This window comes from Anoplophora glabripennis, unplaced genomic scaffold (genome assembly GCF_000390285.2).
Source record: "Anoplophora glabripennis isolate ALB-LARVAE unplaced genomic scaffold, Agla_2.0 scaffold42, whole genome shotgun sequence".
Taxonomy (NCBI): Eukaryota; Metazoa; Arthropoda; class Insecta; order Coleoptera; family Cerambycidae; genus Anoplophora; species Anoplophora glabripennis.
Window position 1 is genome coordinate 1,570,688 of NW_019416219.1, and position 21,737 is coordinate 1,592,424.

The 21,737-nt window shown below is 31.4% G+C and overlaps 4 protein-coding genes across 5 annotated transcripts; 3 read left to right on the plus strand and 1 right to left on the minus strand.

Annotated features, from left to right (window-relative positions):
* Positions 1-1,809: 1,809 nt before the first annotated feature.
* On the plus strand, positions 1,810-7,503 carry LOC108905369 (ectonucleoside triphosphate diphosphohydrolase 5). 2 transcript variants are annotated; one of them, XM_018708200.1, is made up of 11 exons: positions 1,810-1,856; positions 2,591-2,613; positions 2,773-2,893; positions 2,948-3,106; positions 3,165-3,244; positions 3,298-3,553; positions 6,051-6,338; positions 6,467-6,694; positions 6,770-6,826; positions 6,880-6,986; positions 7,113-7,503. In XM_018708200.1, the coding sequence occupies exons 2-11, from the start codon at positions 2,599-2,601 to the stop codon at positions 7,182-7,184; spliced, it is 1,383 nt and encodes a 460-aa protein (XP_018563716.1). In that variant the 5' UTR covers positions 1,810-1,856; positions 2,591-2,598; the 3' UTR covers positions 7,185-7,503. The 2 variants fall into 2 exon arrangements, with proteins under 2 accessions (XP_018563716.1, XP_018563715.1); XM_018708199.2 differs by lacking the exons at positions 1,810-1,856; positions 2,591-2,613 and adding an exon at positions 2,141-2,454.
* An 808-nt stretch (positions 7,504-8,311) lies between these two features.
* Positions 8,312-9,878, minus strand: LOC108905393. The gene is made up of 4 exons (XM_018708227.1): positions 9,350-9,878; positions 8,920-9,288; positions 8,801-8,860; positions 8,312-8,739 (listed from the first exon to the last, which is right to left on the minus strand). The coding sequence occupies exons 1-4, from the start codon at positions 9,731-9,733 to the stop codon at positions 8,482-8,484; spliced, it is 1,071 nt and encodes a 356-aa protein (XP_018563743.1). The 5' UTR covers positions 9,734-9,878; the 3' UTR covers positions 8,312-8,481.
* Positions 9,879-10,753: 875 nt separating this feature from the next.
* On the plus strand, positions 10,754-12,141 carry LOC108905385 (60S ribosomal protein L27a). Its single transcript, XM_018708217.1, has 5 exons — positions 10,754-10,807; positions 11,010-11,073; positions 11,277-11,374; positions 11,546-11,698; positions 11,977-12,141. The coding sequence occupies exons 1-5, from the start codon at positions 10,805-10,807 to the stop codon at positions 12,103-12,105; spliced, it is 447 nt and encodes a 148-aa protein (XP_018563733.1). The 5' UTR covers positions 10,754-10,804; the 3' UTR covers positions 12,106-12,141.
* A 991-nt stretch (positions 12,142-13,132) lies between these two features.
* LOC108905364 (cyclic nucleotide-binding domain-containing protein 2-like) lies at positions 13,133-19,233 on the plus strand. The gene is made up of 10 exons (XM_023454034.1): positions 13,133-13,165; positions 13,475-13,660; positions 14,546-14,650; positions 15,104-15,359; positions 15,586-15,752; positions 15,897-16,059; positions 16,287-16,626; positions 18,061-18,109; positions 18,830-19,174; positions 19,228-19,233. Exons 1-10 carry the CDS (start codon positions 13,133-13,135, stop codon positions 19,231-19,233), a joined length of 1,650 nt encoding a protein of 549 aa, XP_023309802.1.
* Positions 19,234-21,737: the final 2,504 nt, after the last annotated feature.

Genomic DNA, 21,737 nt, shown 5'->3' on the forward strand with positions numbered 1-21,737 from the left:
ATGGCATTGGGGATTGAGTAATATTTCTTTTGAAAGCTCTTATAATTCTCTTTACAACAGATTTTAAATTTTATAATTCCGCCCAATACTTTGAAAAAAAATACATTTTAAAATTTAAATTATGTTTAGTTGCTTACTTACTACTTAGTTGATTAAATGTTCAAACTGATGACCGCCCGCTTCCATACAAGAATAAAGATTTTGTTCGAAACGTTCGCGCACATTCCGAAATATTTCCGGAGTTATTCGACGGCATTCGTCGACGATTCTTTGACGCAAATCTTGCAGCAACGCTGGCTGTGTTTTATATATTTTACTTTTTAGGTAACCCCTCAAAAAGAAATCAAGGGGCGATAAATCCGATGATCGTGGAGGCCACTCAATGCTGCCTCTTCTCTCAATCCAATTCCGTAGAAAACGTTGGTCCAAATACTGACGGACAATTAACGCATAATGCGGAGGAGCACCGTCCTGTTGAAAAATCAAATGGTGTTCATCATACTCTGGAACATTTTCAANACTTCAAAGTGGAAAACAATTTTTGTCCATTGAAATAAAGAATATAAAAATTCCTGATACACGAATCCTTACGATTCAAGTTTGATTTTGACGCTTTGTATCTACCGGCAGAGAGCAATCTACTAATCTGTAGATAGAATGAGTCAGCAAAGAATGTCCCCCTTTCATCTAAAATCGACGGGTCTGAGCGTTTTTCTACAATCTTGACGCAGTTCCTGAAAATAGCTCTGTTTCGTTTTCATTTGGCCACCCTGTATTTATTCGCCGTTACAAAGTCTAACAAGCATAATATATGTGTCAATTAATGTGAAACCTTTAGACAGAATAATAAGGGTATTTTATAGACCATTTAAAGTTTTATTTTCCAGTCACCTCTCAATATGTAGGTTTAAACTAAGTGCACATCATCATGGCTAATTTCGTTACTATTAATAATAGAAAATAAAATAAATTGTAGTGACCCCTGAGATAGAAGCAGTCAGTAGCCGATTTATTTTGATAATCTTTAATAATAAACTCCATAAAAAATTCTTCGAATAATACTATAAATTATAAACTGTAATTTCCATGCGTACAAATATGCACATAGAACGTATAACTGGTTGCATAATATTTAAATTTTCAATATTTTTTTAAATAGTGAAATGAGGTCTCAAAATTATAAATTAAGGATTAAGGATATTAGATCTTATATGTACTTATATTTATTTATATAGGATGTATTTACAACGAGGAAGTGTACCAGATAATCTTGAGGCCAGGATATGATCATCGGGTCAAATATGCCCTTGTTCAAGGGTCAAAAAGATCTTATATGTACTTATATTTATTTATATAGGATGTATTTACAAAGAGGAAGTGTACCAGATAATCTTGAGGCCAGGATATGATCATCGGGTCAAATATGCCCTTGTTCAAGGGTCAAAAAAATTATATTTGTTTGTAACTACTAAATTAACGAAATATTTCTGGGCAAAATTTCCTATATACTTATTTATATATTTATATTTTAATATATATCAGTTCTAATATTTTGCGTTTCTACAATATTTGATGTAAATAAACACGAATCAATGTGAAAGAAACTTATTTATATATTTAAATTTTAATTTGATATTATTGTCCCATGTCCAGCCAAGGCGGTATACTTATTACTTAGCCTTACCTATTATGATATATTTTGGCCTCAAGATTCTCTACTAGAATTCATTTAAAAACACTCTGTGTAATAAATAAAAGATTTATTGGTATTGACACTAAACGCTAATACCAGTAAATCATTTATTGTAGTGTAGGTATATTTCTAGTTATTGTATTATTAAGAAAGTGTCAAGTAGGTAGAACCTTTTGTTAGTTTTGTTGCCTTCTCCTACCTCACAAGATAGGTACCTAACATGATTAATTACAAAAGATTACAAAACATTGTGTTTTGCAGGTTATTCATTATACTATTGCAAATTCACATGATTACAAAAGGTTACAAAACGTTGTGTTTTACTTGTCATTCAGTATATTAAGCATTTTTTATTTTACATAATAAAACCCATTTTAATGATTCCGATGATTCGCCAAATACTAATTAGTTGTTATCTTTTCGTCACCGATTGAGATATCTAAAATATTATAAAGATTGTACTTAAGCCATAGAATAGGTATTATTCTATTTTGTGTCTAAGCAAAGCAAACTATTTAGTTTTGGCTTTAATGTTTTATTTTGATTGTCATCATTCCATGATTATTCTATTGAGTTAGTTGAGTGTTGAGTTGAATCAGTTTTGGTGGTTTCGGTTGTAAGTGCGCGAACGCATCATGCTTTAAAAAAGTTTAATCAATAGTAATTTATTTCGCCTCTACCTACAGTTTTATTGTATATAGGTTGTAGGAAAAGTCTGATATTCACCAAACATGAGCAACAGTGAATTACGCAAACGAAAGGTATATCTAATTTCACATTTAGTAAAGCTAGTTTTGATGTATTAAAGTGGTAGTACATATCTTTTTTTACCCATATTTATGTTGTAGTTTTTATTTTTTTGATAGCTCTATGATAACTTTATTTAATTAATTTTAGGAAGTCACATGCATTACACTTTTGTAAGTTAGTTTTTGTAACAGATTTCCATTATATTAATTCTTACATAACCTAACTTTTTCATTTAATTGCATGATATGTGAAATGAACAGAGTGTAGCTTTAATTATGCAATGCAAAATGATAACCAATGTTTATTTAACTTATTACGTATATTTTTAGAATAAAGAACACAATGAAAGGCCAAAGACGAGTAAAAAGCGAAAAGATAAGGCCGCCTCTTCAATACAGACTTCTTTACTATGTTTAATCCTTAGTGGCACAATTCTGACATTATTTATAAGTATGAATTTCATTTACAATACAAAATAAAGTGTCTATAAAGCATATGTTTTAGTACTCTATACTGACCAAATTCCCTGGCATATAGGACATAGGGTTTTAGATAGCATTGCAAAGAAGTTTGGGTATCACAAACCAGTACATGCAATTGTTATTGACGCTGGAAGCACTGGGTCCAGAGTTTTAGCTTTTACCTTTCACGAGTCATATTTAGGTAAAGTCAGAACATTAAAAAATTTGCAATTTTCTGTTACTAATTTTATCCCTTTTAGATGGACATTTAGTGCTAGATAAAGAATTGTTTGTACACACGAAACCTGGCCTTTCTTCCTTTGCTAAGGAACCAGAGAAGGTAATTGCACATACATATAAACATTCCATAATTGTTACGTTGTCAAATTTTAGGGTGTTGCTACTCTAGAAGGACTTTTGGAGCAGGCTAAGAAGGAAATTCCAGAGGAATATTGGTGTAGAACTCCACTAATATTGAAGGCTACGGCAGGTCTCCGGTTATTACCCGCAGAGCAAGCCGAGAAGTTGTTACAGTCTGTTAAGGAATTTTTCGAAGATGCGCCTTTTGTAACAAACGACAAGTCTGTGGAGATTATGGATGGCGTCGATGAAGGAATCTTCTCGTGGTTTACTGTCAATTTTTTGCTGGGTAAGTGTATATAATTCATTGAAAGCAATAAAAAGCATGATATAATGTTTTAATTTTTAAATACTGTTGAAATTTATTACTTGTGGAGTTAATTGCCCTGAAAATTGTATTTCAAAAGAATCTGCTCCCTTTCTTGTTTTCTGGATTTTAAAAAATCTAGTGTAAAGGTCATTTTTCCCTTAAGTATTATAATATTTAAAATTAATATTGTTTTGCTTCTTTAAACTGTTGTCTATCTAGAATTTTTTATTACAAATTTTTTTATGATAACCGTGAAACTAGAGATGATTCTTGTATAGCCAAATGTGAATGTAAGCTTTATTTAAGAATATCTTTTTGTTTTTTTTTTCTTTTGGTAGATTTTTTGAGAAAATGCAGGTGTGTTCTGAAATATCACAAATACTTATTATTTACTTTAGTGCATCATTTTTAGAACAGAAGTACAAAGATACATTTTATTTAAGCAGATTTAAATCGAGATAAAACAAAAATTTTATTGAGACTGATTTCAAATGACTAAGCAACAATATATATTTACACAACTCGACAACATATATTATACAATTTTATGTAATAACCTTCAACATGTTTATATATATCTGGAAAGATAAGAATTTCACATTTCGATAAGTATGTGTGTCTGTATTTCATACTTCAAAGTGGAAAACAATTTTTGTCCATTGAAATAAAGAATATAAAAATTCCTGATACACGAATCCTTACGATTCAAGTTTGATTTTGACGCTTTGTATCTACCGGCAGAGAGCAACCTACTAATCTGTAGATAGAATGAGTACAAAGGTCTAAAATAGTATCCCAGTAGGCGAAATAAACTTTTTAAAGATAATTAATAGTCATGGGATTCGCGATCCAAAATTGCAGATGTGGTAGTTGAAAAAAACCAGCTAAAATATACAGGGGTCCCACTAAGGTCGGCGAGGAACGATATTAGAGAAAATATAGGCCCTAGAGCTTCGGGAAAAAAATTTTGATTAAATCAACCAAGAGAAATCGCTGGAAATAGTTTTTAAGTAACACAAATATGGATAACAGGATTCATTGCGCATAACTTTTGTCATTGAGATTTAGTTCTATCTCTCGACAGAAAGGGTGGGGGAAGCCTCTAATGTCTGATCAGAAAAATGCATTTTTATAAGGATTGGCTCATCAAAAGTCCATAGTGTTATACCTCGTTGGAAAAGTCTTTTCATGCTTTATCTCGTGGTGAATGCGTAATGTTATTTACCTCAAAATAGAAACCTATAGATGGCATTATTTCAAAAGAATGCCATTTTATGGATTTTTCTCAAAAATTTTAAATTCAATGCTATAGTTTTCTTTACATAAATGAATTCAGCACAAAAAATTAATAGATATAGTATAAGTTTGAAATTTCTAACGAAAGTGTTGTTTATTTATTGGCGCTATTTATCCAAGTTTAGGTTGTTTCACATTTTCCTAAAAAAGTGAAATTGCAGCGTAAAACTTTTTATAGGTTAGTTTGAAGAGCATAAAAATAGCTACATTTTGACGCCAAGGGTTCGATATCTTTTTTTTGTTATCAAGTTATTCACAAATTAGTTGTAAGATGCGTTTATAAAAGAACCTACCTAAGCATGCAGAGAAGGTTAAATTCCTACACTGAAAATAATTGTATGCATTTCGAACATTTATAAACATCTTTACTTTTGTTGAAATTGAATTGTTCTTTCGTTACATAATATCCATATCTGTTTGTTATTGTTTTTATTATTTTCAAGATTGTTATTGACTCACTCATTTGTGTGGGTTTGGGTAGGTTCTTATATAAACGTATTTTGTCAATAACAAAAGTTATGCGCAATGAATCCAGCTACCCATATTTGTACTATTTTTAATATACCTCAATAGGAAACATTTGTGAGAAACATTCAACTCTATGTTTTGATATGTAGATTGCACCCAGCGGCCGAGCTACGAACTTGAAAACTATTTCCAGCGATTTCTCTTGGTTGATTTATTGATCAAAATTTTTTTCCCGAAGTTCTAGGGCCTACACTATTACTTTCCATAATATCGTACCTCGCCCACCTTAGTGGGACACCCTGTATAATAGGGATATAGAATCAAGAATACCCAAGGTGTTCTCATGTAAACAACTTACAACATATCTTATCAAAACTGTACTAAACAGGACTTGTAACTTTTTTTTTGTAAAGAAATAACTCGTAAATTATTTGCGTATTAAAAACTGAAATTTTTATTTTAATTTTGTTTTTGTAAAAGTAGTGTCAATAAATTAAAAAATGTATTCCTCAAAAATGTAGGATGCTATAAATAGCAGTTACTCAAAATTTATTTAAAAAATTGATGTTTTAAAAGTGGGGTTTGGATGTTGCCGATAAATATTTCACTTGGATGATGCCGAGTTAACTAATGATATTGTGGGAAACAGTTACCCTGTATAATATATGCCCTTCCAAAATTGAATTACACTTCATTCATTCTTTTATTATAGAAAGAATTAATGGTAATCCAGCCAATACAGTGGCCGCCCTAGATCTAGGCGGAGGCTCAACCCAGGTTACATTTTCTGCTATAACTCCAGCTAGCCTTAAAGAAACACAGTATATACATCAAGCCGTATCCCCAAGAGGTCTTATTCCAGTGTACACACACAGTTTTCTAGGTCTCGGACTAATGTCGGCGAGACAGGCTGTCATTACGTTGAACCAACCGAATACAACGAAAGTCATAAGTGAATGCGTAAATCCCATAATTAAGAATAAGAAATTCCACTATCATGGTGAGCATATAATTTTTAAAATACAGGGTGTTTTTTAAATTGAGTTCACCTTGATTGTGCCATAACATTTAAGAATTTAAGAATAATTTATAAATTCTTAATTGTTAATTTTTTCTTCACAATTGTAGGTACCGACTACTTTGTCAGTGGTCTTCAGGAGAATTATCCGACCTCTAGAATTAAAGGTACCGATATTCAAGTCGGGGAAGTAGTCCCAATAGTGAGTTTCCAGAATTGCTCTCGAATCATAAACAAATATGTAGAGGGTAAAGCGAAACCCCCGGAAGAGTTACCTCTGAAGACTATTTTCGCTTTTAGTTATTACTTTGATAGGGCCACCGAGGTTGGACTTATCGGTAAGTACTTGTATTAATGCGGCAGCCCTGGTTTAATATTGTTTACATGTTTCGATTAATATATTTTTTTTACAGACGAAAAGACAGGGGGACAAATTCGAGTGAAAGACTTTAGAACAGCTGCTGAGAAATGTGAGAGTACTGTATAATAAAAAATTGCGAAACAATGTTTTGATTTGTTGTAGCTTGTCACGAGGCCAACGCCGAGCAGCCATTCATGTGTTTGGATCTGACCTTTATCTGGGTGCTGCTGGAGAAAGGTTTCGGATTAAAAGAAGACACGAAGATATTCGTAAGTGTAAAAATTTGAAAAATATCATCGGGAGTTAATTAAAAATATTTATTTTAACATTAGCACAACCAAAATTACACAGTTTACAGATGGTTACTAAATATTACATTTAGAATTTTTTTTTAGCTTTACAAGAAAATCGATGGTCATGAAATCAGTTGGGCATTAGGAGCGGCCTACGATTTACTCAGGGGATAGAGTAATGAATAATATTAGCTGTTCCAGATTAATTGTATTAAAAGCACATTTTATGTAGGGTTTTATATTTTTTTTTACTGTAAATGTGCCTTAACCTCGTCCTTTGTTTAGAGGCTGTGCAATAATTTTCACTTGATTGTACTGTCGTTACTCGAGAAACTGAATTTATTCCACTTACAGATTTGACACGTAAAAAATTGTTTCTGTCTTAGTTGTATAATATTGTACACGCAAAATATGAACAAATAAATTCAGTTTTTCTGTAATCGTAATATTTATCATTCCTGCGCAAGTCACCAATAAAAGTTTCTATTTTTAACTTGTGTTTTAATATCCGTTAATAAAATATAAGAGATTAGATTAATTTATCGTTTAATGTAAATTTTAGGTATCAATATTATAAATTTTTACGTTGAAACATAATTGTAATGAATAAAAAATAGCATAATCATCAAATCGAAGGGTGTAGCTACAACTTAAGCTACAAAAAAAAAAAAAAAGGTCGCAATTAGCGACACAATATCAAAAATAACGCAGTCACCGATTTACCGATATGACAAATCCCTGGCTACGCCCATGAAAATCGTAACTGTTACATTGTCTTAATTTGTAGAGATGGGCACTTTTCGGAAAAGTGGGTTACGGACATGTCGGGAAAAGTACTTTTGATCTTGAATCTAATAAGGCACCTATGAGTGATGTCACGTTTTCATATACAGCACTATCTAGTGCTATATTTGCACAGGTCACTGCTTGTGGGTACACAAAAGCAAAATATTACATTTATTCTAATGAATATGTGTCGATATATTTTACTTAGTACCTACCTTCAGATTTGTTTATAAACTGGTTTCTAATTTTCCCCGGACAGCCAATACACGTATTTAAATGTTTTTCCATCCTACTGGAATTCTTAAAAATTGTTTTTGAACAGAAGTTACATTTATAATGATTTTTACTCAATTCGGAAAAATATAACCAAACTGTTGATTTTGGCGTCATTCTTCATTTATAAACTATTTGTGTAAAATAATTAAATTAAGAATCAACTGATTACTATTTACTAATCGTTAACTTTGCCAAAAATAATAAAATATGGACATATAATAAAAGAGGTTATATTTTTATAATGTCAGTTTCAGTAATTTAATATTTAAAACTACTTAAAAGCATAAAACTGTACAGTGTTTCTTAAAGCTCAGGTTTTTTAAACAGCAACCTTTCGAGATGTAAAAGTATATTGATGCAATATACAAAAATACATCAAGGATCAAATAGAAACAACCTACCATACCACCTAAAAGCCATGGATAGTTAATTTACTAGCAGCAGTCAAGTTTTCCATTTGGCCATGATACATTACTTCATTGATCAATCTTTCTGCGTGTATTCTCTGATCATCGGTCATATCTCTTAATTTTCTTGCTACATTCTTGCCAATTGTATCATACAGATCGTCGAAATCATTACTAATATCTGTCTCATTAAGGGACTCGTTTCTCTCCATTTGTATATCATATAAATCTTCATCGGTGTCAACCTCTTCTTTGACATCCTAATAAATAGGAAGTTGTTAAAGTACTAAACAACAGTAAAAAAATAATAAAAATCCTTACTTGAAAATCATCAATATCCGAATTTAAAGAAGGATCTGTTTTTACTCGATTACTTCTTCTCTGCAAAAGATGAATTACAAAAAGGTAATGTTATGACACCAAAGTATTTTATACCATACCAAAGAGTTTTCGGAATTATTCGAAGAATAACATTTATTTTTAAAGATATGTACATGCCCTTTCAAAAAGTTTAACATATCAAAACACCATAAGTTGGGTTTGTACGGATTTTTTGATTTTGATCTCTTGCTTTCTTTAATTCTTCTGCACTCATATCTATATTGTCCTTTTAATAATTGGATTTTTTTTCGAATATCATCTGCCGTAAATAATTTTCCAGTGATTGTGTTCATATCTTGTGTGATTTTTCTAATAGCTGCATTTCTTTTAGCTAAAGTACTAGGTTTATCGCTAGCATATAAATATGGCTGTTTTTTCAATAAATTAATCAATGCTGTTGTGTATTCTCTACTCCAAAATAACACTCTCTAAAAATAAAAAATTGCAAATGAATGCACAACCTCAACAGTACAAACCGTTTGGAATTACCGATGTTTCTTGAGATTTAAATTGATCATCAGAACATTCTTCTCCAACAGTATATAACAACAAATTGTAATACCATAGGCTAGGCTTATGTATATCTTCTGGCCGCTCAGCAGATGCTTTAGAAAGACAAACTTTATTCCATTCCTTCCTGAAGCAAGCTCTCATAGAATCGATTTTAAGTTTGACGAAATCTTCATCAGCTTCTGGAAAAAACTCTCGACATTTTTGCAGCAACACATCCAATGCTTCGCCTCTTTCTGCTCTATTTCTATAATGGGGATGATTCTTGTCCCAGAGGACAGGATACTCTTTATATAAAGCCAATAATTCCTTTACAAAACGAGTTTGGTCAGTTAAGGGATGCACTGGTTCCTCCATTGCCATTGTGTAGGTATTTATCTTTTTCAAATGTATAAGTTTTACAAAACTTCTAATAATTATAAAACACTTTCATTGAAAAAATATTTATATTTATTATTAATTTTCTTTATCTTTAACCTAACCTCAAACACACAAAATTCAAGATCAACAAAATCACGAACCACATATAAATAGAAGAAGTAACTAAGCAGCCATGGACTACTACTACAATCCTAAGACTGGAAATTAATCGATTGTTGAGCATAAATCATTTACTCCGAGCACAAACCCAGAAAAAAATATACTGTCAATAGGAAATTATGTAAAGCGACAATAAAAAAAAAGTTGTAATATGAAATCCTTATATCTCATCTGCAAATCCAATTGAAACTCAGAAAAAAATTTTTACTACATCAGCTGCAGATGGCCGGCATCCGCAAATTTAGGCTAAAACCAGACAACCATGGCAAGAGGAGGTCCCTCAAAGCGCCTACACCGGCCATGCTTGTGGTCGGTTGCTGCCCAGGTCTATAAAGATAAGGCAGGGGCAGGACGAGGGTAGTTCCCCTCGGTTCCAAATTATAGAGACCACTTTTAACGTCAAAAATAACGGCGGGTCTAACCAAGAAAATCTTTGTACTCCCTTTTCGTGCCGATATATGATGATTATAATTACTCACAAATCTAGCTAGGGGTTAACAGTGTTAACAGCATAGATTGGAGAAGTATCGTTCGTCGTTTTAACCAGGGATACTGTGTAGTCCCCATGGTTTTAATCTGGTTTTAATGTTGGTTTCTTTGATCTCGAGGTCAAGAATTTGTTTTCATTATTTTTTTTTAGATGACCACATCCAAAATTTAGAACTCGTTGCAATTTTGTAGTATTAACATAAAACATAGTTTATAATAGCTAATAGCTAATAAGAGATAGCAAATAATTTTATTTGCTTTCTCTCTTGCACGTCTGTTCGCTCATTTAGCATTGAAAGCTGCCTCTAGTAGGTATATGCTCGAAGGTTCGTCCCATTGCATAATGATCATTGATTCTGTTTCAAATTTGTTCCGTCGTTTTTCGTCCTTCATTCTCTTTCCAAGATGGTGAGTGCTCAGAATTTGTTTTACTAAAGTTATTTGAAAATGTTTAAAGCATCTTTTAATATTTTGCACTTTTCTTTTTGATACAGTATCAAGTCCATTTAAACTTTTGGTATTAGTTAATATTTGTTGTTAATTTTGTTTGGTAAAAATACTTTCAATTCGATTTTGTGGTTGTGTTTTCAATATCCAACATGTTTTTTAGTCGACCCACAAAAAGAAAACAAGGAAGCTTAGGGGACACGTAAGCCACGGACATGGACGTATCGGTAAGATAAAAAGCCCGTTTAATTTTAATTGCTGTATTTTAAAAGGGAAGTTGTAGTGTCACTATTGAATCTCGTATCTTTGGTCGCAGTAGTTTAGAATAATAAAATTGTTGTATTTCATTAAAGATTCACAGTTCAGTGATTTAACAGTGGCACAATTTACAGAAAAATATTTTGTTTAACAATATATTTTGTCATTTAAGGTAAACACCGCAAGCATCCTGGAGGTCGCGGTAATGCTGGTGGTATGCATCACCACAGGATAAATTTTGACAAGTACCATCCAGGTTACTTTGGAAAGGTATGTAACCACAATATAATTAAGCATTTCTTTTTTCTTATAATTAGTATTTTCTTAAAAAAGTTTGTTATATTTTCACCGCATAATTACATCTAGACTTGCACGGCTAATAGTAATCTGCAGATTCAATTCTCGGAAATTGTGTATTATATGTATATATTTGTTTTCCAGTTGGGTATGAGAAATTACCATTTGAGAAAGAATTCAAAGTGGTGTCCCTCAATAAATTTAGACAAATTATGGACTCTTGTTAGTGAACAGACAAGATTAAAATACAAAGATCACCCAGAAGGAAAAGCACCAGTTATTGACATCGTTAAAGCGGTAAGTAATTCGTAATTTGAAAAAATTGTATTAATTTCAGAATTGACATTTTTTTATTATTTAATTCAATATTTAATTTACACCTAAACATACCTTTTGTAAATCTGAGATGTATATTATTGTGTGACTATAAATTATTCATCGATTCCTTAAAATGATGATTGATATGAACGGGCGGTCGTAACAATTTTGACGAATGTTCATTTCTGATTACAATATTTTACAAACATGTAACTTTTTTTATATAGGTTGTTTGTTTACTTAATTTTTGTTTTCAGGGTTACTATAAACTTTTGGGAAAGGGTCGTCTTCCCGAACAACCCGTTATCGTTAAGGCCAAGTTCTTCTCAAAATCGGCAGAGGACAAAATCAAATCTGTGGGAGGAGCTTGTGTTTTATCCTCTTAATTTTTATTATTAAGACCAATAAATTTATTTAAAAAATAATGCGTTTTTGTTAACTCAAATTTTATGATATTGATTGCGTTTTAAAAATTTTTTATAAGTTTCAATTGATTTTAAAATGAAAAAGGAAAACGGAAATATTTATTTGTATTTTCAAGCTACTGAGGGCCTGTATTTTTTTTATGATGAGAATATTTTAAAATATGAAATGAAATACCGACGTTTCTGACTACGTACTCTCATTTTCAAAATTCAGATGTGTAAATTATTAATGACGGGCAAATCTTGAAAATTGTGTCCAAACATTTACAAAAAATATAGGGACACTTTAAACAAGTTTAATGAAAATAATAGTACTTTAGATGCTTCTTTATACAGGGCGTTATCTTAAAAGTTTTTGTTATTCCTTGGTTTTTGAGAAATTCAGCTGAAATTTTGTAGACTTACTTTTTACATCAACTTTGGTAAAAATATTGGAAGTATTCTTATGATCCTTCTGTCGAGAAAATAATTAACTTTTTTTATGTGTACGGTTAAAAAATATTGCCTTTTTTGAAGATTAAGCATTCTCTTTGTGCTTGTAAAATTTTGATGTTGAACAAAAACATTGCAACTTTGGATGTTATGGGAACTTTTGTTGCTACGTTATACTTAGGGCTAGGCTTTCTTAAGAAGAAATTAGGGAAGGAAAGAAAATGGGAGAAGGAAGTGCTTGATTTAAGAACAATACATGTGAATCATAGGTACGCTAAAAAAAAAATTGTTGGGGTACTATAATTTCCATTCTTCCATTGGTCTATGCAAAATTTCCACCTTTTTGTAAATTGTGTCTTTGACACTATCCATCACCAAAAAGAGATTTCTAAATGAAATGGCAAAAGAGAAAATCCCGTTATTTACACCCGGTATATTGCATATATTAGACATCAGTGATACGACTTTCGTTTATTTTTTATTTAAAATTGAAGTAACTCATTGCAGTTGACATTTTTTGTACATCAGTGTTGTGTGTGAAAAATAATCTTTGAAAATGTCCAAGAAAGCAAAAAAGGTGCCATCCCTGGTAAGGTACAAAACATAAAAATAAAAATCTAGGCTCAGGTACTCGGGTATAATAAATAACAATTTTTTTTGTTCAGACTGAGTGTTGTTAAAGGTGTACAAAAATATTGCAGATGTACTATGCAGTTGATTATATATTTCATAACAGTAACTAAGTATTTCTTTTTTGTAATCTTCCAAACATGAAGTAAATATTTTGTAACTACAAATTAAGCTAACAAATTGTAGTAGAATTGAGTTGCCTCTGTTCACGACATAACTAAATATATTTATTATCTACTTGTTTGTTTCCACTTTTAATTTTCTCTAGACTCCAGAGGAGAAAGAAAAGCGACACATCAGGGCTATTATGAGATTCAAAGCAATTGTTAGGCTGGTAATAGAGAATCTTCCTTGGCTGCAAGATACAGGAGATTTCAAAATCAGTGACAACGTCATGAAGAATATTCAGTTACTGACCAGAAAAAAGGCGAAAACGAGTTCCCTAACCCTTCAAGTAAATGATAGGTTCAATTTTTTTCCCTTAATTGTTGTAAATTTACAGCAAACCTTTTATTTGATTATTTCGTGCATATTAGCACGGCTTAAAGTCTCTAAGCTGTGACATTAGGTATAGGAAATTAGGAATAAAGGTATAGGTATAGGTATATATAGGGTGATTCACGAATGGTGACCAAAAATGAAACAATATTCTTTGGATGTTAAACTTCAAAAAATATTTTTCATTTTTTTAAATAATTTAAAAACTAATAAGTGAAATATTTTGAAATTGAGTACATGTATTTATGTAAACATTGTCCAAAATCTGAAGACTTTTCCTAAATTTTACATGCTCCAGTGGCGGAGATACAGGGTATCGGTGGCATATTTTTCTAAATAAAATAGTACGCCACTGCTTTACGGTAACAACCATGATATTTTCGGATTCGTCTTTCAATTTTCTACAAAGTATCACTGTTTTATGTTTTTGCAAAAAGCCTGATTTTCGAGAAAAATGAACTGGGAGCACACTTCGATATTCGAATATAATGCTTTTCAAAATTACATGGTGGGCTGCGATAACAACTTTGACATTTTGAGCAGTTAGTTACTATTTTATTCAGAAAAATATGTAAATTTTAGAAAAAGCCCTCAGATTTTGGACAATGTTTACATAAATACATGTGCTCAATTTCAAATTATTTTACTTACCAGTTTTTAAATTATTTAAAAAAATTAAAAATATTTTTTGAAGTTTAATATCCTGTAGGTATCTTTTTAACGAAGCATCCTAGGCAAAAACTTCATAAGATTCCCCTTAAAATTCACCAAAGAATACGAGGTTTCATTTTTGGTCACCATTTGTGAATCATCCTGTATATATGACTGTTAATCACTTCAGGAGAAGGCAATTCTGAATAAACGAAAAGAAGACCGTACAGAAGAGGATAAACAAATACTGAATAGGGCCATTGGCGGCTTAAAGTGCTTCAGAAGATATCCACCGGTAAATATACCAATACATATATATTTTTGGTTTTAATACGAATACGTCCATAAAATTGTACAGACGGGCGACGTCCCAGAAATTGAGATGATAAATCACTGATTCTTAAAATCAAACAGATTGCGAACAAATTTGGGACATTAACATTCATTTTAATTTTAAACAACCTCACGATTTTTCTCCAGAAATTTAAATTTCCAATCTCGAACACTTTCATATTTAGAATATGGAAGTAATTTTTAATAAGTATTGCTCATTTTTTTGTAATTTAAATTTTTTGATATTTTTTTTTATTAAAAAAGGTAGTTTATCATTTTTTTATTAGTTGAGTCCTAATTTTTCATAAATAAAAGTGCATTATCGATTATTATTTAACCAAACATTTTATTTGCACGCTATACTTCAGTATAGGCCGCATATAATTAATTTCGGAATGATCAATTAATTTTTCAGTACGTCAAAGCGCAGCTTGCAGCAGTTACATATTTCTGCTTCATTCCTCCCGGTAGACACATCGTAAAGCAGGACCACAAAGCCCATGCCATGTACTTTATGTTGTCTGGCGAGGCTGCAGTAACTGTTAGGCGTTTCGATAAGGTCTTGAATGAAACGGTAGATCTGGATTCCGGACTTATTGAGCCAGGAACGATGTTTGGGGAGGTTGCCCTTATCCACGACATTCAGAGACTTGCCACTATCACCACCATAAGTTAGTACGAATTCGAAATGTTCCCAATTAAGCTCCTTCCTTTCGAATACATTTTATACGTTAAAACTGTAGCGTAAAAATTTTACGCAAAATTTTATTTTGCTAATCTCCTTCCCTTCCACCTTTCTTGGGTCTCGTTACGCCAGTGCCTTTTTCTGGTGATCATCGATCAAACATTGTACAAGTACCAGTTGTATGTATATACTCATATTTATATCGATTGTAGCGCCTTGTGAATTATTGATGATAAAGAAAGAAGACTTTGATATAGTACTCAAAGACACAGTCATGAAGGCTTGGGAGGAGATACAGAGAATTTTGAATAAGTTTTCATATTTCAAGAACTGGGATAACGTCGTGAGGAGGGAATGCAGCATCATGTCTAGGACAAAGGCAAGTATGGCATTGTATAACATCTGTATTACCTACACGTAAAGTAAAAAATAAAATAAGGAACTGGGGATAATATTAGAAATAAATAATTACAGACAAAATAAAGTTAAAATTAATGTACGCATGTAACACATTATTTTGTAGGTCTACTTACCTGAAGAAACCATTCTGGGAGATAGTTGCGGCTTGCCAGATTACGTCTATTTTATATCTAAGGGTTCTTGTTCGCTTATAGAACACATCAAGCTGAAAGTTTATTCTGCCAAAGGAATTAAAAAGTACCGAATATACAAACCCGAAAAATCAGGTAGGTATGTAATATGTGTAGAGAATTTTTATAGCGTTCAGCAGCAAGTGACCGACCGAAGGTATTTAGTGTGTGAAATTTAGCTGATTTTCTTCTAAAAGTTGCCTCTAGTTTACGAAATGTTTTACAAGGAATTTAAAATGGTGACGTGGCAACTTTCATATTTTTTTGTCGCCTGATGTTTGTCGTGGTGTGGACTCATTTCATTTCACAATATTTTCTTCTAGACAGTAGACTAGACCTAAGACGCGGTAAGAGTAGAAGTAATCTGGGTAAGAGCCTGGCAAGTTCCTCAGATCTCGTTAGAAAAAGTAAGCTGAGCTCAAAGCCCTCCAGTCTCATCACGCCTATTAGTTCGGAGTGTACTGCAGAGAAACCTATGAAAAGTGAATCCTACGTGAGCACTACTAAAAGTAAGAGTATTTTGCGGACGGCTACTTACAGGCAATATGACACGTTTCCGTCGGTTACCAGCAAGAGCAAAGTTGCACTTAATGTAGTGCCAACCGTAAAGGACGAGGGGCCCCTTTTTAGATCGGCGTCTAAATATTTGTCAAGTTCAAGTAGGTAAGTCCATACAGGGTGGTCTGGTAATGAATGAGACATAGAGTAACTGTGGATTGTCGGTATCATTACGCCACAGAGGCCTTAATAGGCCAGGAAATATAGAGTTGGACGCGACTTTTTGTTTCGGCAAGCTGAATTTATCACTATAGATGCTAAATATTATATACAATAACGTATTAGTTTCCACAGTCATAAAAATGGGGGGAAGATTGTTTACAGGCTGGTTAATTGTATAATTTTTACGTAATTTCACGTTTTATAACTTTTTTCCGTTCATTTCCACGAGAAAACAGTATTTTTTTTTCGTCTTCAAAAGACCTGCAAAACTAGCCCTCGAACGTCAAAAAATATTGATTGTATCAAAAGTTATAAACAGAAGAAGTCTATTTATGACTTTTGAGTTAAACATTTATAAACTGCGTTATTATTACCAGAACGTTTTGGCATTGCATCCTCTCATTCCTCATCACTGCCTAATAACTCACACGAAATCTGGAATCGGTAAGTCGAATAGTTTACAAGTTATGCCCTTATAAACAAATTAACTAATTATTAGTCTGGACGATCCCGAGGATCTCCCACAATCGCACTGATTTTCTTCATGGTAGATTTCATAATAGTACATTACAATCTATAATTTTTTTTTTAATTTCAAATTTGNGGCATATATTTAAAAATGTTCTTATACAATATTTAACTCTTATTCAATGCCAATTACGTTAATGTCGAAAATTTAGAATCACCTTGTAGCTCGAAAACGATAAAAGCATAAAAGATATCTCCTTGTATACAGTATGTTCACAGTTATAATGAATAAAAGAACTAACCTTTTTGCTTTGCATTTTACACGAAAAATAACACATTTGATAAAAAGCTTTTCTTGTATTTAAAGTTAACATTTCATATACGGAATATCCAGGAAAAAGTGTCACTAGGAAACGTTGTTGGGAATTAAAAATTACGAAAGGATTGCAATTTATGACAAAATTGATCGACTTTGGCTGTTTAGAAAAAAAATATGTTCACGATTGCATTGAACAGGGTGTGAAAATGTGGAAAACTGTTTTTGTTATCAAAACTATCTGCCTGCCGTACAGATATAATATATCATATAATATTTATTCTATTTTTACTTACCTTATCGTTGAGAATATTCAACCAATAGCAATCGAATTTAAGCAATTATTGGAAACTCGCCCTATCAGATTTCTTTTTATCGGAATACTTTTCTTGATCCAAAAATTAAAAAAAATGGGATCCTTTGAATAAATGAGCATCCTGTACAAAAGTCAAGAAGACAGTAACATATTTGAGGGTTTAAGAATAAGTAAGAAATGTATATTTTTTCATAAAGTTAAAAATAAAACATTTTTCCTCTGCGGGTCACAATCTTGAGATGCACTGTATATAATGTGTAAATATTGTTTTTTTTAGTTGTAAAATCAACACTGACCCTCCGGATGTAGAAACCCATTTTATTAAGGTAAGCCAGACATTTAAAATGTTTAAGGTTATTATTGCCACAATTTTCTGCTACTAAAGAACATAAGCACATAGGAAAAAATTAATACTTAGAATTGCTTGTTTGTCATATAGAATACATTTTAACTGAACCATAACAACTATTGCTCTATTAATACTTAGATACAAGGATTTTGATTATTTTTTTTATTGAAATTGAAACGAACTCTTCTACGTGATAAACACCATTACCATAAACTTACTGTCATTTCAGAAAAATCCTGTTTACCTTGAAACGCTCGTAATTCTTCTACAACTTTGCAACCATTACAGATGATTAATTTTGAGTGCAATTAAACATATTTTTGATTATATACAAGGTGTTTTAGATCCAAATACACAACATATATAGAGTTATGAAAATTCAGTTAAATTTTTAGTTGTAGTTGAAGAAAATTATCTTATAACAAAGCTAATTCCTTCCTCTGTCAAATTTTGTGTCGAAATTCAAAGAAATGTGGAATAGTACTAACCTATTTAAAAATAACATTGTCTATTAACTAATTTTTCACAAACTACTGGCTAAAAAGGAAACTTTCGACATTATAAAAATATAAGAATGTGCCATTTACAAAATATCTTTACTTCGGCACTTATTCAATATTTTTAAAATGTGGACCACCATAACCACCATAATGTGTCAAAATAAGAGTATAATGGTTCTAAAGGTTTGACCTTTTAGGTTTGTGATATGATCGAAGGAGCTTGCTTCAATATAGGCGAAAATTTCATAAATCGACGTGTCGTCGCGAAAATTCCCACAAACTGTTTGTTAATTCCAAGATACTGGATACTAAGAAACAACCAGGATAATATCTGGAATAAAGTTCAACAGTTCCTGAATCAACATATCCCGAACACGGAGAAAATATTTCAGAATTTCCTGCAAGAGCAGAAGTTCATCAGGTACAGGAAGAGGTTAATTAGAGACCTCTTGGCTGAGAAGAAGATACCCAACAGCAATTCAATCCATAATGTCCCTTACAGTATTCGTCTGAGGGAGGGTGTTGATGTTGACTACCAGGGTGTGAAAATGTGGAAAACTGTTTTTGTTATCAAAACTATCTGCCTGCCGTACAGATATAATATATCATATAATATTTATTCTATTTTTACTTACCTTATCGTTGAGAATATTCAACCAATAGCAATCGAATTTAAGCAATTATTGGAAACTCACCCTATCAGATTTCTTTTTATCGGAATACTTTTCTTGATCCAAAAATTAAAAAAAATGGGATCCTTTGAATAAATGAGCATCCTGTACAAAAGTCAAGAAGACAGTAACATATTTGAGGGTTTAAGAATAAGTAAGAAACTTTAAAATGTATATTTTTTCATAAAGTTAACAAATAAAATATTTTTCCTCTGCGGGTCACAATCTTGAGATGCACTGTATATAATGTGTAAATATTGTTTTTTTTAGTTGTAAAATCAACACTGACCCTCCGGATGTAGAAACCCATTTTATTAAGGTAAGCCAGACATTTAAAATGTTTAAGGTTATTATTGCCACAATTTTCTGCTACTAAAGAACATAAGCACATAGGAAAAAATTAATACTTAGAATTGCTTGTTTGTCATATAGAATACATTTTAACTGAACCATAACAACTATTGCTCTATTAATACTTAGATACAAGGATTTTGATTATTTTTTTTATTGAAATTGAAACGAACTCTTCTACGTGATAAACACCATTACCATAAACTTACTGTCATTTCAGAAAAATCCTGTTTACCTTGAAACGCTCGTAATTCTTCTACAACTTTGCAACCATTACAGATGATTAATTTTGAGTGCAATTAAACATATTTTTGATTATATACAAGGTGTTTTAGATCCAAATACACAACATATATAGAGTTATGAAAATTCAGTTAAATTTTTAGTTGTAGTTGAAGAAAATTATCTTATAACAAAGCTAATTCCTTCCTCTGTCAAATTTTGGGTCGAAATTCAAAGAAATGTGGAATAGTACTAACCTATTTAAAAATAACATTGTCTATTAACTAATTTTTCACAAACTACTGGCCAAAAAGGAAATTTTCGATATTATAAAAATATAAGGATGTGCCATTTAGAAAATATCTTTACTTCGGCATTTTATTCAATATTTTTAAAATGTGGATCACCATAACTACCATATGTGTCAGAATAAGAGTATCATGTTTCTAAAGGTCTGACCTTTTAGGTTTGTGATATGATCGAAGGAGCTTGCTTCAATATAGGCGAAAATTTCATAAATCGACGTGTCGTCGCGAAAATTCCCACAAACTGTTTGTTAATTCCAAGATACTGGATACTAAGAAACAACCAGGATAATATCTGGAATAAAGTTCAACAGTTCCTGAATCAACATATCCCGAACACGGAGAAAATATTTCAGAATTTCCTGCAAGAGCAGAAGTTCATCAGGTACAGGAAGAGGTTAATTAGAGACCTCTTGGCTGAGAAGAAGATACCCAACAGCAATTCAATCCATAATGTCCCTTACAGTATTCGTCTGAGGGAGGGTGTTGATGTTGACTACGGTATCTAAAAACCGCTTTTCCTAGATATTTCTTTTAAAGCAAAGAGTGATTCTTTTTTTTTTCCTGCTTCTTTACACCTTTTGCAGATCAGAAGAAATCAATTTCATTTCAGAAAGATTTATTTCAACATAATTTTAGTAAAATACTGAATCTGAGAATCATAAATTTAATTTCAGAAACGTACAGTTACATTTTAGAAAGCCTAAATTGTTTTTTAGGAAACATCATTTGTACTTTGAAATAATAATTATTATTGTCTAACATTTCTCGAATTTATTGAATGAAGCCATACCAATTAATAGTGAAATTTATTAAAGCGTTTATTCATTTTGAGAATTTAATTTGAATTAGATTAACTCTTTTAAAATGCAACTGCTGCTTGCTGAAATTTTTGAGACTGAAATGATATTAAAATTACGCTTTTTGAAATAAAATTGACTAACCTGTCTCTATGAAATAAAAATATTGTATCTGATTCTAAAATATTCCGAAATATATATAGAATATATCTACGTACTTCTCTAGTTGAAAAATTTTTATGTCTATTTTAAAATAGAATATCGTTGACGTTTTATTTAAAAAATCTGGGCCATACAAAAATAAATTTATTTAATATACTAATATATCATGTATAATTAATAATAATAATAAATTAACTAATTTCTAGTACATGGGAACTCACAGATTATGTTTACTGAAACATCTTTAAATTTTGTTTCCATTTTTATAAAGTGTGCTTTGGAAAAAGGTACCATAAACATACAAAAATATGACGATTTTTTCTTATAGCACCTCAAAGACAAAAGACGATAGGTTATTATCTACTGTCTTCTATTTTTGGATAGAGAGCTTCAAATACGACATTTTAAAAATAAATTTCAACCATATATTTTCCAAAAAACAACGTAATGTATTGAAATTTAGTACAGATAAGTTTTAGTCCAGTCAATGACAATTTTCCCGTATAATTTTGCCAAACAACGGCGATTTTCATAAAAATTTTGATTTAGGTTCTATTTACCCTCTATTTCAAAGTTGACCTTGTACTGGGGGTT

What these genes read in the sequence shown, in the direction of transcription:
- LOC108905369 (XM_018708199.2), top strand. Translation starts at nt 2,425, where the DNA reads ATGAGCAACAGTGAATTACGCAAACGAAAG. An exon ending in CTTTCACGAGTCATATTTAG is followed by an intron (nt 3,107 to 3,164) that starts GTAAAGTCAGAA and finishes TATCCCTTTTAG; the next exon opens with ATGGACATTTAGTGCTAGAT. An exon ending in TAGAACAGCTGCTGAGAAAT is followed by an intron (nt 6,827 to 6,879) that starts GTGAGAGTACTG and finishes GATTTGTTGTAG; the next exon opens with CTTGTCACGAGGCCAACGCC.
- LOC108905393 (XM_018708227.1), bottom strand. Translation starts at nt 9,733, where the DNA reads ATGGCAATGGAGGAACCAGTGCATCCCTTAACTGACCAAACTCGTTTT. An exon ending in TTAAATCTCAAGAAACATCG is followed by an intron (nt 9,289 to 9,349) that starts GTAATTCCAAAC and finishes TTTTATTTTTAG; the next exon opens with AGAGTGTTATTTTGGAGTAG. An exon ending in ATAATTCCGAAAACTCTTTG is followed by an intron (nt 8,861 to 8,919) that starts GTATGGTATAAA and finishes CATCTTTTGCAG; the next exon opens with AGAAGAAGTAATCGAGTAAA.
- LOC108905385 (XM_018708217.1), top strand. An exon ending in CCACGGACATGGACGTATCG is followed by an intron (nt 11,074 to 11,276) that starts GTAAGATAAAAA and finishes TTGTCATTTAAG; the next exon opens with GTAAACACCGCAAGCATCCT. An exon ending in ATCCAGGTTACTTTGGAAAG is followed by an intron (nt 11,375 to 11,545) that starts GTATGTAACCAC and finishes TTTGTTTTCCAG; the next exon opens with TTGGGTATGAGAAATTACCA.
- LOC108905364 (XM_023454034.1), top strand. Translation starts at nt 13,133, where the DNA reads ATGTCCAAGAAAGCAAAAAAGGTGCCATCCCTG. An exon ending in CGAGTTCCCTAACCCTTCAA is followed by an intron (nt 13,661 to 14,545) that starts GTAAATGATAGG and finishes TAATCACTTCAG; the next exon opens with GAGAAGGCAATTCTGAATAA. An exon ending in ATACAAACCCGAAAAATCAG is followed by an intron (nt 16,060 to 16,286) that starts GTAGGTATGTAA and finishes ATTTTCTTCTAG; the next exon opens with ACAGTAGACTAGACCTAAGA.